This window comes from Dermacentor silvarum, chromosome 8, assembly GCF_013339745.2.
Source record: "Dermacentor silvarum isolate Dsil-2018 chromosome 8, BIME_Dsil_1.4, whole genome shotgun sequence".
In the NCBI taxonomy this organism is placed as follows: domain Eukaryota; kingdom Metazoa; phylum Arthropoda; class Arachnida; order Ixodida; family Ixodidae; genus Dermacentor; species Dermacentor silvarum.
Window position 1 is genome coordinate 23570027 of NC_051161.1, and position 13484 is coordinate 23583510.

Below are 13484 nucleotides of genomic sequence, written 5' to 3' on the forward strand. Positions count from 1 at the left end.
TAGGAGGGAGAAAAAGACCCTAGACCTTCATCACGATTGTATAAAACATAGCTTGGAATAGTTCACCCGTAGGTGGCAGAAGTATTGTCTCATGCGCAGCAACTGCATTCAAACAAAAGCATTGTAAAGGTGCATTTAGCACCACTCAAAATGGCACTAGAGTTTTAATATTTTTTTTTTTTTTTTTCAGGACGATGGTTCCAGAGAGAGAAAATGTGCTGAAAGGAAACTGCTTTGCTCGAGAGGAAGCTATTCCATAAGCGCTCCTATCTGAATAAATGGAAACAAATAATTTCGCTCAGCATCCACAGCAGTAAAGTTGATAAGGTTTATTGCACATAAAAGAAAAAGCTAAATCTACTGGCTGTAAGAAGTAGATTTTTAATTTGTCAATATTTCTTTTACAAAAATTCTAAAAAATTTCGAAAATTTTGGGAAACTGAATTTACAGCACCAACTCTGCAAAAAAATCTATCACAATTGCGCACGTATTGGGACGTCTAAAGAGGTCAAAATTGATTATACACTACTCTGAAATATACCAGTAGTTTGTGAGTAGGACTATTGAAAAAGCTTCCTAAACTTTATAACAATTTCATGAAAGATTTCAACAGTTCCATCATATTTGTCAGCTTCACACAGATGCAGCTCGCAGAACTGCAATATCTGTTTTCTGTACTGAGTTATGGATTTGTAAGATTTGTAAACTTCGTACTTCAGTATTTTTAAGGTTGCCATTTTTGAAGCTTTTTTTTTTATTTTAGGCCATAAATAAAATATTTTGCTTCCTATAGTCAGTAGAATTCAGCCTTCTCTCCTTAAATGCAACAAATTTAATTCATATCTTCAGTGGTTGCCTAATGAGAGAATGTTTGTGCTTCACATGTACTATTTGAATAGGGCAATCAGAGATTGTCAAACTTCCTCTTAATATGCTTGAATGAGACCTTGTTGGAAAAGGATTTGTCAATCTTTTTCATCTGAGATGTAGCAACACTGGAAGCACATATACTAGTGTTGGATATTAAAGCGAAAGCCTTAGGTGTCTATGTTGGCACTGCCCTACGCGAAACTGCACCGTGACAAAAAATGGTCGACGCCGCAAAAAAATGCTCAGATTGACGTCACATTTCTCGGGGAAGTTCCTGTAAACTGTGAATTAGTGCCTTTGAAAAGAAAATTTGGTACATTTCGGTCTGGGTGGGAATCGAACCCGGGCCTCCGGGTTGCGAGACGAGCACACTTCCCTGAAGCCACAGCTGCTCCACGGTTGTGGCTTACTAAAGGTGTGCCTAGTGCGTGTGTAATTACACACATTATGTCGCAGCCATGTCACTGACTAAAAGTGTGGCCTAGTGCGTGCATTAACATGTTGCACTTGGGTACAACGTTACACGTTCATATAGTGGCGTTCAGGAGATCGCCTTAGTGCCACACGTGTACTTCCTATTGCAGCTCGTTGTCTTGCATGAACGCTGATTGTATAACTTAATAATGCATTACCAATATGTCTTGCAAGGAATGCTAACCCTGATTGCATACCTTCATGTATTACCAAATGTGCAGCAGGATTTCACCTTCTTGTGTTACAAAAACTTTTTAATTAGGGGTCAGTTTATTAGTTTATGTTTATGGTTTATGTTTATGAGCTTATAAATGATGTTAGAATAATGAAGTTTTCAAATCGAATATGAATATTCAAGAAAATGCCCACCAAATAAAGACTATTTTCTCATTTTTAAAGCAACACAAAATATACAGTTTGCGTGGAGTCTGCTCAATAAAAAAAAAAAAAAAAAAACAATTCCGCTTACAATTACATGCTCATAATACTGTTCACAATTAGACATCCTGGCAACTGAGGAGCTTATAAATGATGAGCAGTCAGTTTCAATCATCAGGGGCACCACGGTAATTACAGTAATGAAACAAGGAAACAGCACATTACTAAATGCATGTACAATATTGTGTTCACTATCCCTTTAAAAATGCACATTGTTTTAAAGGGATGCAAATATGGCGAGAATGGCCAAATAATAAATCGGAACAAATTCATACACAGGCTGCCTAAATGTGAACCATTCTAAGTGAATGACAGGAAATTATTGAGGAGAAGTCATCTGCTCATGCATTCACTCGGAAACTGGTCCCTCTGTGCAACGACCACAGCTATCCTGCAACAGAATCATTCAGTCCTAACACCCATCGTTCCGTCTCCCTCAAGACTGCAATAATTGTTACTATCTCTTATATATTTGGAAACTTTGAATAATGAATTCTCAAATCTAATATGAATCGAATAGCAGGGACTAGGGTATTCGATTGATATTCAAAGTTTTTAGTATTTGCACACCCCTAGCATTTATGTAAGATTGAGTGCAATCGCGTCTTTGCTGCAACGTTTCAGTAGCTGTGGTAGCTCAGCGTACTGCTGAACACGAGTTCTTAGGTTTGATTCCTATGGGAGCAGAATGCGCAAAAATGCTCACATACCTAGTGCTTGTCAAAAAACCCTAGGTGGTCGAAATTAACCAGTAGTCCTCCAGTACAGCATCTCTTATAGCCATAGTGTTGCTTTCGGGCATTAAACCTCTCGAGTGATCTGAATCGTTAATCACCAACCACACAATGCAGAGGTACGTCACTAACTCTTGTCTCGCAGTCGACAAAAGAGCGTTTTACTTGTTGTAGCAAGCTGTACTGTTTGCACGGGTTCGTGAAGCCTCTTTTGTGTCGTGTTCCTCCAAGAGATCCGATCATGCAAATTGCAATTGAAAGTTTTACTTGGTGCTTGCAATGGTTTGTATCGGACATACACTAACCAGTGTTTGCGCTGCCTTATGTATAATTGGATATATGTCGCACAAGGGGCATTATATAAGATGAAAAACCTTCATGCATGTTGCATGTGTGATCATGTAAAAAACAAGCAAAAGGCAGAAATGGTGCAAAAATGCCAAGGCGCCTAAGTATATCTGCACCTTGCTAGAGCAAGTTCATCAACATGCAACTGAGGCTGCTAGTGTAACCAACACTTCTTAATTAATATTGAATTTTATTAGCAGTAATCAATTAAAACACATCAAATGAGAATATTTTTTTAATGCTGGGCAGATGGTTCATAGACAAGTGATTGGTTTGTTGGCCAATCACTTGGTCATTAGTATCATCAAATGAAAACTGCTTTTCCTATTCCTGTCAGTGCTTACATTCCTTCCGTGACAAACACATACATGAAGTCTGCTAAAACTGGCACAATATCCTGGCATAGTTAAACATTTATACAGATCATCTTAATGAAATGATAACAATTTAGAACTAACACAATGGCTTTACATACAAATGAAACAGTTTGTATTGCTAACACTTGTATATTTCCCTAGCATCGATTTAAACATTTAGGCAAATTAACTTTCTATTCACTTCATCACAGAGGGTTCAAACAGAAAATTTCAGGCAGAATTCAGAAACACAAATTGTTTCGACAAGTTTACAATGTGAATTACTCTTCTTTGGTTAGTCTAGAAAAGTAAATAGTTCACATGCACTGTATGTGCCAACTAGCGTTTCAGACAAGCTGGAACATTCATTGTTATTCGTTACACACTTTTACTCTACAGCTAAAATAAAGAAAAGACGTTCATTGTAACAAATCCGTCAACTTGACCAGATAACAAAGTAAACACGACTACAGGCAGAAGCACAAATGTGACATCTATATATCAGCTCGCCCGAGATTTGGTCTGACGAGATTAGTAAAGCTGCACCCGTCACCTTTTGTAGGCAGGTCCACAGTGTGATTTGATTCTATGTGCATAAGGTCCCTGTTATAATAAAGGTGGCAAGCCACTGAATGCAGTTTCGCATAGAAGGGACTGAAGATGGCACTTGATGCAAAATGCACTTATTAACATACTTCACAAAACTCCGTACACTGCGTTCATGGTGGTAATTATGAAAAGACACAATGTTTAGCAGTTCTGCGAAACACAGCTGCGTGGAAGTTGGCCGCAAAACATATTGCACTATACATAAACAAGAGCACGCTATATCCTGCTGTGCTGCGTGTCTTTGACGGGCACCCGTGTCTTCTGGAAGTAGTTTTGCGGGATCACTCATTTTGTCAGTTCACTGTAACAGTTATCACACACTCTGACGGGCTTTCTGGATGAGGCCGTGGCTGCACTTTTTGCTGAGCACTCATTGCAGAAGATGTTTCCGCAGTTTCGGCAGTGGTGCTGCAAGATGCGGTACACAGGCAAAAGTGATCAGTCAATGGGACACAATGCGCTAGCCTGTTTGCAACATCAAAAAGCCAGTTCATATGTGTGTCAGTTTAATAAGACCTAACCCTGGCCCGGACCATACGGTATCCAACTTTTGATAAATTGAACATCTCGAGTTTTTAGAGTTCACATTTAGTCCCAACAACATTTCAAACATCCTTGGAGCAGTGAATGGTATGCTGAAGATTCTCTTCGTACTGTCAAAACAGGAAGGTGGCCATGAAATGACCATATTCTTTTGTAAAGCGCAGGGAGCAGTTACCTCTTTTGATAGAGTACACCACAAACCTTTCGGATGGTGACGGTGAAGAGCTTCTCGCACCCCGTACAGTGAGTAACTTGTGAGTCATCAGCCCACTTCCGACCTTGGTGCTTGGCGTTGTCCATCTGCAAGGGACATAGTAGATGTCAGTTTTGAACATAAGCCCTCTCTGTGCAGACACCTGGGGCAGCATTCTGAGGTGATCACTTTCAGAGATATTGTCACTTTCATGAGATTTCCCGTGACTCAACACTGGATGGGCGTCGGCGAATACGGCCAACAGCGTTCCTGGCACTGTACACATAAGCGAGCTAAGCGATAGCGCCAGAAACACTTTCAGCTGTATACGCCGATACGTCCTGTGCTGAGTTACGTGAAATCTCACGAAAGTGATGGTATCTCTAAACGTGATTGCCCAAGAATCCCTGTACCCTCGGAAATAACAGTCCTCTAAGGTGCATGAGACATATAGCAAGCCACCCTGGCCACCAACATTCTCGTCTAGTGGTTCTCTGAAAATTCTTTGTCATAAAACATAATATGAAAAAGAATATTTGCAATGCTTGTGATACCGTACTGTTAACATCAAAGGGCTCGCCATCTGCAAAGAAATTTAATTTTTGTGATGTCTCAACAACAACAGTTTAGTCACGAGTCATGTATACCCACTGCTCTTATTTACATAACAGTTGGTGGAAAGGTGCTCAGTTGCAAAGGTGCTGTATTTGCACAAGTATAACACAATCCTTTTTTTGCGAAGTCGCTTCTCCATGAAAGTGCGCTGCTTTGGTATCAGAACCATGTTCAGAATATAATGCGAGATTCCTGCCTACCTCCCTTCACCCTTCAATATGCAGCGAGTTCAACAGCCAGGCAACTGAGCTGCACAGAAAAGCCAACCTCTCAATTTCTTGGCACACAGACAAAGTGTGTTGCGCATCCGTTCATATTATGCCATGCGTAGTATGTACACTTGCCTGCAAAAGTTTGCGAACTGAGAGATCTGAGAGAATGTCGAATATCTCCACGGCCTCAGAACGTAGCCTGGCATTCAGACTTCCAGCCTGTACTAGTGTATGCGAAACAACATGGTGTTCTCCGGTTTTACTAGCTATGGTTGCAAACTGCTAGGAAATTCAATGTTTTTCTTATCCCACGATCCATAAACTTTTGCAGCCGAATGTAAATATTATTACTGCATATTACAGCACTAAACAAAACCTGTTTAATTGTTTAGAAAATATTTTATTCTACAATTATGACAGGTAAAAACATTAAATTTATGGCTTGGACCTAATTGAGTGCTCTGGAATTGTGGTCTAAAAACCAACAGTTTCAAGCCAGTGCATTTTACTTTTCGTTCCAATTCAGCTACACACATTTAGTATTTGTAAAAGATACTTAACAAATTTTGGAAAAAAAAAAAAAGCATTGCACTTAGAAGGTGCAATTATTCCAATACATAATGATACGCACCCTGTCTTTGTCTTTGTTCATTTCGCGGTGTTACTTCATACCTTTGCTCACAATGATCATAGCAGTTTTTTTAACAGATGGCTGTATTTTTAGAGTTGTATGAGCACGCACTGGCCGCAAGCTAGCCCACGCGTGACGGCATGCTGACGGCATGACGTCATGCCTACTTGTGGCAGCAGCGGACAGACGCGGACAGCCAGCGCTTGGCATATCTCAGCTGATGGGCGCACGACATGGGCTGTGCTACTGTAAGCTTAGTGAGAGAGAAAGAGGAATAAAGGGAAAGGCACGGAGGTTAACCAACTAAAAATATCCAGTTTGCTATCCTGCACAGAGTAAAGGGTAGACTAAAAGAGGAAGAACGTACACCATCAGGGTGAGCGCAGGCGAAAATAAATTAAAAAATAAAGTCTCGCTGAAGCGTAACTGCTTGCACTTGTGAGCGCATAAGTATGCAAATGCTAAGGAAGGTGATGGTGACCTAAGTATAGGAGACACAAGGTACAATCCGGCGTCTGACTTGTGCAGCAACCACACACCAGCAATTTCCAACAAGTTACAACGAGATACGGTGTCAGATTAGATGCTGAAACAACGACAAACTGCCAGGGTATCGTCATACGACGGCAGAAGTGATTGGATGGCCGCAGTCAAACACAGAGCACAATGCGTGTGAGGTTGCCTGCCACGTAGCTGGCACCTTTGGTGTGCCTCATCCGATCACCACGGCCAAGGCGTTCACATGTATCACCACTCACAGCGGCACAAAAATTGGCTACAGTATGTTTCTGACACGAAATAGTGACTACCAGAATAAGGTTATGTCAGAATTGTGCCTGTTCTACAAACCACTGGCGAGATCGGCAGCCATGGTGTGAGAGCATTTCGCAGACACACAGCACACACCGGCCGGCCATCTTAGTGAAGCGTCTTCCTTGGTTTGCATGTTTGGTCTTCGTACCAGCAGTGTCGAGAAAACCAATTGCCTTTGTTTACGTGTGACATACTTTACAAACATTAATCGTGTCGGGAAAATTAAAGGAGCCCTGAACCACTTTTTATCGAGGTGGAGAAAAGCATTTGAAGTGAAAATAGGCTATTTCAGAAATACTTTGCCGCAAAAAGTACTTCAATGCGTTCTGCAGAAGCGGAGTTATTGGCAATCAAACAGGGCCTCCGCTGTGCTCCCATTCCTTCTTCAATGCCTTGCACTGCGAAGGCTACGACAGAGCGAGGCGGAGCCACAATGCTCTGCCGTCTAAATGTTACCATAACACGCAGTTCAAGTTTCATTTTGGATGTTAACATAGACGCCACGACTTCCGATTTTGGTGCCTACGATGCGCTAAACGTAAACCAAACGCAGTTGTCCTCAGCGAAACGCAGTGCGCTTAGCCAGTGGACTCGTGGTGGCACCCCGCGGCGGCCGCAGTATCTATGCTACGTACCGACCGCAGCTACCAATAGCAGCCACCTATGGGAATTCGCTTTATTACGAAATAAAGCATCCAGAAGAGAGTGAAGAACACGGCTTCTGTTGAAAAAAGAGCGTTTGAGAGAAAGACAACTTGAGCGCTCCGCTTGCGAGCTTCACGCACCGCATACAACAGCAAAGCTTGGCCGAGATGTTCACAGCAGCGTATGCTACCTGCGGACAATGTTATTTCACCAAGCCCGAGGGGTAGTTCAGGGCCCCTTTAAGTGCTCTATGATGAGCGGTGCGTGTAATGAGCTGGCTAGCAAGTGCCGTCAGCCACGGCGTCCAGCGAGCTCTGCCTACCGGCCCTATTGGTGACTGTCAGCGGAGCCGTCATTTGATTGGGCACCGCGTTTGTCGCTCATGCAGGCATGTGTTCATTAACAATGGTTATGTAAAATAAGTCAACGTCCTCCAAAGATGCTTGTTTTGCACCTATTGACGAGTATATGAAATCTTTCGAGCAAGGCGTTGGGTCTAGATGGAATACGCCTGTCCCATGTGTTCCAAGTCGTCATATGCCGCAAGGTTATGGCACAAAGAAACTACGCATTGCGCGTCGTTCACCGCCATCCGTACTGCTTTCTACAGGCAAAAATGCAGGCTACGCGAGTGGGTCAGTGGGTGATGGCTGTCGATGTCGATGGCAAAAGAGTGAGTGCAGCAGTGTAGCCTCTGAGATAACTTTGATCGCACAGAACGATCGCTGAGGTCACAGCAGCAGTATCCGGTAGGACTAATGTCACATCCTATGTATTGCAGCGTGGCCGCTAGTGCAGCAGTTATGAGAAAATCATTAAATTCATTATTTTCCGTCGATTTCTTTCCAAAAACAGTGTTGTGCTTGCAATTTTAATGCCCCAGCTTTTATTTGGGTTAAGAATCTTGGTGGAAAATTTTTATTCAGTATCCCTTTAGTATCTGCAACACGCTCTATCCTGCAAACTCACTGGGCATGTTCTGTGTGTACTTCAAATGCACCTAACTTCTGGCATGGTCAGGGATATAATGAATATGGAACAGTAATTTGCAAGGGAGCTGACGGTGAGGCCTCTCGTGATGATGTGGTGCGGCTTTACACAAGCAGTATATGACCAGCATTATTCCAATGCCCTCAACTCTGGGGCTGTAACTAAGAAGTACGCAAGAAAGCCGAGAACAGTGTAATGAGAAACTGATAGAATGGAATATATGGGTGTTACGTTGATGGGAAAAAGAAAAAGAAAAGCAAACATTAAAAAAAACAAATGGATGACATATGCTGACTGCAATTGGAAAAAAAGTGTTGGTTTGGACATAAAATGCATAGAAGCGAATAATATTTGTTTGTCAGATTGAAACAATAGTTGTCAAGATGAGGAGGCAATGTCAGATCCAGCAGAAGATCAGGTGTAATATTTGGAAAGTTGTGGCTATTGCACAGGCCCAATAAGCATGTAACAGGGGCAACTGATAGCTTTGGAGAAGCAATTCGTCCTGCATTAGAATAAATGAAATTGTGATGATTGCTGTGACAATGCAGCTGTTTAACACACCTGCAGCAGCTGGTTCTCTCGGCCCAGCTCGTGTAAAGCGGCCAAGGAGTCATCCAGACGGCGTCTCAAGTCGGCAGCGTTTATTCTTAGCGTTTCAGCTTCACCCTCGCTTCGCAGGCACCGATCCAGCAGGGCCCTCCGTTCATCCAGCGCATTCTCCAACTTGGCCTCCAGCTCTGTGCATTGGAACACGAAGAAGAGCATGGGCTAAAGAAATCTGACGAGTGCATAATACACTATCATGGTTTTTATTTTTTTTTTAGAACACTGTTATAATCCATATTTGTCAGTTGATCTTAAATCAATTACTGTAATCAGACAAACACACAGACGCTGCTGTCGAATGGCTTGAAACAAAGGATCATCTTATACAGTCAATGCCCGTTCATTCGACCCTTGCAGCTCCGCAAGATTTGGTCCATTTATCCAAAAGGCCAAATGAATGAATTCAAATCTTTTTTTATTGCTTGAAGTAGTGTGTAATGCCCTTTCGAGCCTTGCTTGAAGTGCGACTCCAGCAGCATGTTGCAAGGAGCACTGACAGGTTTAAATGCTGCTTCACTGTTGGATTGAAAAGTTCTGAGCGATCTGAAAAAAAAAAAGTCAGACAGCTTTCCACCAAGAGACGCACTAGTGCTGTCTGCTGAATTTATTGTTTGCAGCCTTTTAGCAACCACTGAATGCTTGAGTGGGCGCAGGTGGGGGTTGAATTAATTGAACTGGCATGGCTTTCGCATTCCAACTAATAGAGTACTCCTTCTTAGACCAATGTATGGTTTCTTGGCAAGATTTTCCAGTGCGTTTGAATGAACTGAAAAGTCGAATTAACCAAGCTAAAATTAACGAGAGTTGACTGCACTAGATATAGCCAGTAAAAAGCCCAGCAACTGTGTTGCTGCGCACACCTAGCTTGTCTCCTTGGGCAGAGTCCAGCTGTGTCTGGGCGACTTGACGGCCGGATTGCTCGGATGCCAGTTGCTCTCGCAAAGCCTCCAGGGCAGCCTCTTGCCGAGCACTACGCTGCTGCTCTGCTTCCTGCAAGGAACACGTAGCTTCAGACAGACTTGCAAGCTGACTAGTGAAACTTACTACGATTACTGATCTGGTCCACTTCTTTAGACAATATAGCCAAGGGCAGGCAAATGTGGGAAACCTTTCACTTTTTTTTTACTCCCTTCCATTTTTTATCTATGACACCAAACGTTGGCCGATCCTGGTGAGGATGCATGCAAGTAACTAGTTATTCATACGAGGAAAGGCGCAAACAATTTGTTTTGGGGAGGTTCGGATGCGGAGGCAGAATTATGGCCTTACTGTGACCATAGTGTCATGCAAAAGCAGTTAAGAGAGGCCAAATAACAGATGTTGCTAGTCCCAAAATCTTCCCAAAACGCAAAATTGGAATTGGGTACTGCTTCCTCGATTACTTTCAGAGACACCATGCACTCGTTGCCTAAGCCAGCAAAAGTGGATGTTATTAAGAAAATTGTGGGCACATACACTTTATGTCATGGCTGTCACAGTGTTTCCTTAATTGAAGTGTGCTGACCAGTTCCTAAGAGGAACTCTTAATTTCTTGCGTTAAAATGCCACACTTGATTAAATGTAATCAGGGCATGTAGCAAGCACATCTCTTGACAGAATGCATGTACTGAGCAGGCAATATGATACGAGATGTAATGTGGTCTTTCCTCAAATCTTACACACCAAGAACTTGCTTGGCCATGGTGGCAGACTTGGAGAATGTTTTTATGAAACAGGTTGCAGCGCTTGCTTTGTCTAAATGCACCATCTCAAAGCTGGAGAGATGAATCAACCATGCAACCATTGCAAGTCGTAGCGTCACAAGATATTAACAGCGGCAAAATATGCCCATTTACAACTAAATAATGTAATGGCAGATGCACCTCAAAGTGCAAAGAAAATTTGAGTGCACGTGCCAGCCAAGTGCCATTGTTAATTCCTCATCTCTTTGTATTTGTGTGAGTGTGTGCGCCCTTCACCACATCAACTCCTCCATCTGCCAGCATGTCCACGCAGTGAGAAACCAAGCGAGAACCTTCACTGCTACCATGACATAGTCAATTATCCTTATCTTTATGCATAAGGCTGTTCTTCAGTACCACTGCAACAGCTCTTTGTGCTACATGAACACATATGGTCAGAAAGTATTCTTCTAAGCATCCATACATCCATCCCCTGCCGGCTGCACGTGCCTCACTGCAGCGCTTCCTGTTTACCAGCAAAGCACAACAGCACCTTAACTTTATGTGTGTAAGAAACTTAAGAGGACATTTTATTTTCAAGCCCAGAGATAACAGAAAGCAGGTGTCACACATCTTAGTGGCAGGAACTTTTACTGAATTCTTGGTTTGTGACTGACCACAGAAACGTCATGACAAACACTTTTTGATGATATGAGGTGTCGTGGTGATGCGAAACTATTGTGATGTGAGGTGATGCAAAACTATTGCCCATGCACAAAGTTGATCAATCGAGGATATGGCTTCAGTTTTTAAATAAATGTCACAGTTATTTAACTCTCGTATCATGTATTTGTTGCAATTTCTCATGTGCATTTAAAGATCACGCAACACTTTCCATTGCAAGTCTAACTTAATGTCATTATTTGGGTTTGTTCACACAGCCATTTTCATCCCATCCTATCACTGTCAGGGAAAAAAATTGCCAGGTAGTTGTTGGGGGCAGTGGCGCACCGACGGGGGGGGGGGGGGGGGGTTGTAACCCCCCCCCCTCAGGCCGACTTAACCCCCTCTTTTGTTTAACCCCTTTTCTTTCCTTGCACATTTGAGTACTGCAACTGAGATTTAAGACGCGCAATCGTCTGCACACTCGCAAAAAGCGCATTTTTGGCCAATTTCCCGTGAAGAAATTGAAATTAGTGCTGTTTAGATGGTATTGGCAAACTGTCAACCCCCCCCTGGCAGAGATCCTGGGTGCGCTACTGGTTGGGGGGAGCCAAATGCATCTGGCCTGTTTTTTCCCCAGAGATTATTCATCAAATACACCAATCAGTGAAAATTGGTGATGGCAGTTTGGTACCAGCAACAGCATGTTTCTTTAAAGTGCGAACACACTGCTTCTCACAAAATGTTTTTGCATAGGCACCAGAGTTACAATCGGCGTTCCTAAAATGAGGAAAAATTCAGATGCAAACTGGCACTGCAGATGAAGATGCACATGGACTTGGAATGGTGGCTGTAGGGTATGAAGTGCTAACTCAACAATGCTTTTATGTTTTTGGGTAGGTTAGTTTTTGACAAGGACTAGCATGGTGGTTTTGTCACCATGCCAACAAAGTGTTGCCATTCGTCACTAGCAGCACAAATTTTTTTTGTAGAAACTGGCCTGAAAACCTTCGGAAATTAAAACCGGAGCTATTACGGTGACGAGATGGAAAAAGAAAACATTTGACAGCCACAACACCAGCTGACCGCTATGTAATGCGAAGCATTGTTGTTCGAAAGGGCATTCACGAACCATGTTAGTATTCTGAAGCAAAATGTACGCCGCACATTGTCAAGATGAAATGTTTAGGTATATAACATTACATTGTTGGAGATGACGATTATGTACAATTTTACAATTTTACATTATTAGAGCATGTACAATTATATGTACATCACCTGGCATAATTACTCAATGTCCATGGGTTCACTGATAGTGGTTTCGACCATGTCACAGTGTTCGAATTATATGTACATCACCTGGCATAATTACTCAATGTCCATGGGTTCACTGATAGTGGTTTCGACCATGTCATAGTCGGTGACATCACTGGTGGTTTCACTGGTAGATTCATTGGTTAGGGGGAGCAAGCCCAATGTGCATCACTGCTGCCATCAATGCACATTTGTGGAAGAACTCAGGTGCGCTATGCCTAGAATCCGAGAGCAGATTTGTCAAGCGATAAGTGATTGCACATTGTTTCATCGGAGCTTTGCAGGGTCTGAAGGTCACAATGAGCACTATCTGGGCATTTGATAGCAGCTGTACACTTCGAATGCAGTCCTACTGTATCTACTCGAAAATATGTCGACCATGAATATAGGTCGACCCCTATATACAGGGTGTTTCAGCGAACACTTTCAAAAATTCCTAAAGGTTGCCTGTGGCAGATAGCACAATTCTAGTTTGTGAGCTGGTCTACTCGAAGAGGCGGACATTACTTGCACAAGAAATTGAAATGCATAATCAAGTAATTAACAGAAATTCACTAATTAGGGTTTTAACTAATTATCTGATGGCCCATATTGCAATTTACAAATTGTAGCCGTGGAGTTCGCAAGGCGGATCCACTTGGAACGAATTCTCGCGATGGCACCAGTTTCGAGATATTAATTCTCGAACTTTGCGGAGAAATGCATTGGCGTTCCAGTTAAGTTCTTAACAAAACGTCACTTTTTGCATTGAAGCGCAGAATTAAC

The 13484-nt window shown here is 42.5% G+C and overlaps 1 protein-coding gene across 1 annotated transcript in view; it reads right to left on the reverse strand.

The window, feature by feature from the left end:
* Positions 1-3046: 3046 nt before the first annotated feature.
* The window catches only part of LOC119462001 (early endosome antigen 1), a 31565-nt gene continuing 21127 nt past the window's right edge, over positions 3047-13484 (reverse strand). The window contains exons 14-17 of the mRNA XM_037723361.2: positions 9942-10071; positions 9037-9212; positions 4575-4673; positions 3047-4238 (exon numbers count right to left, since the gene is read on the reverse strand). Coding sequence (XP_037579289.1) covers positions 4116-4238; positions 4575-4673; positions 9037-9212; positions 9942-10071 — 528 coding nt within the window. The 3' untranslated portion in view covers positions 3047-4115. The remainder of the gene's footprint in view (positions 4239-4574; positions 4674-9036; positions 9213-9941; positions 10072-13484) is intronic.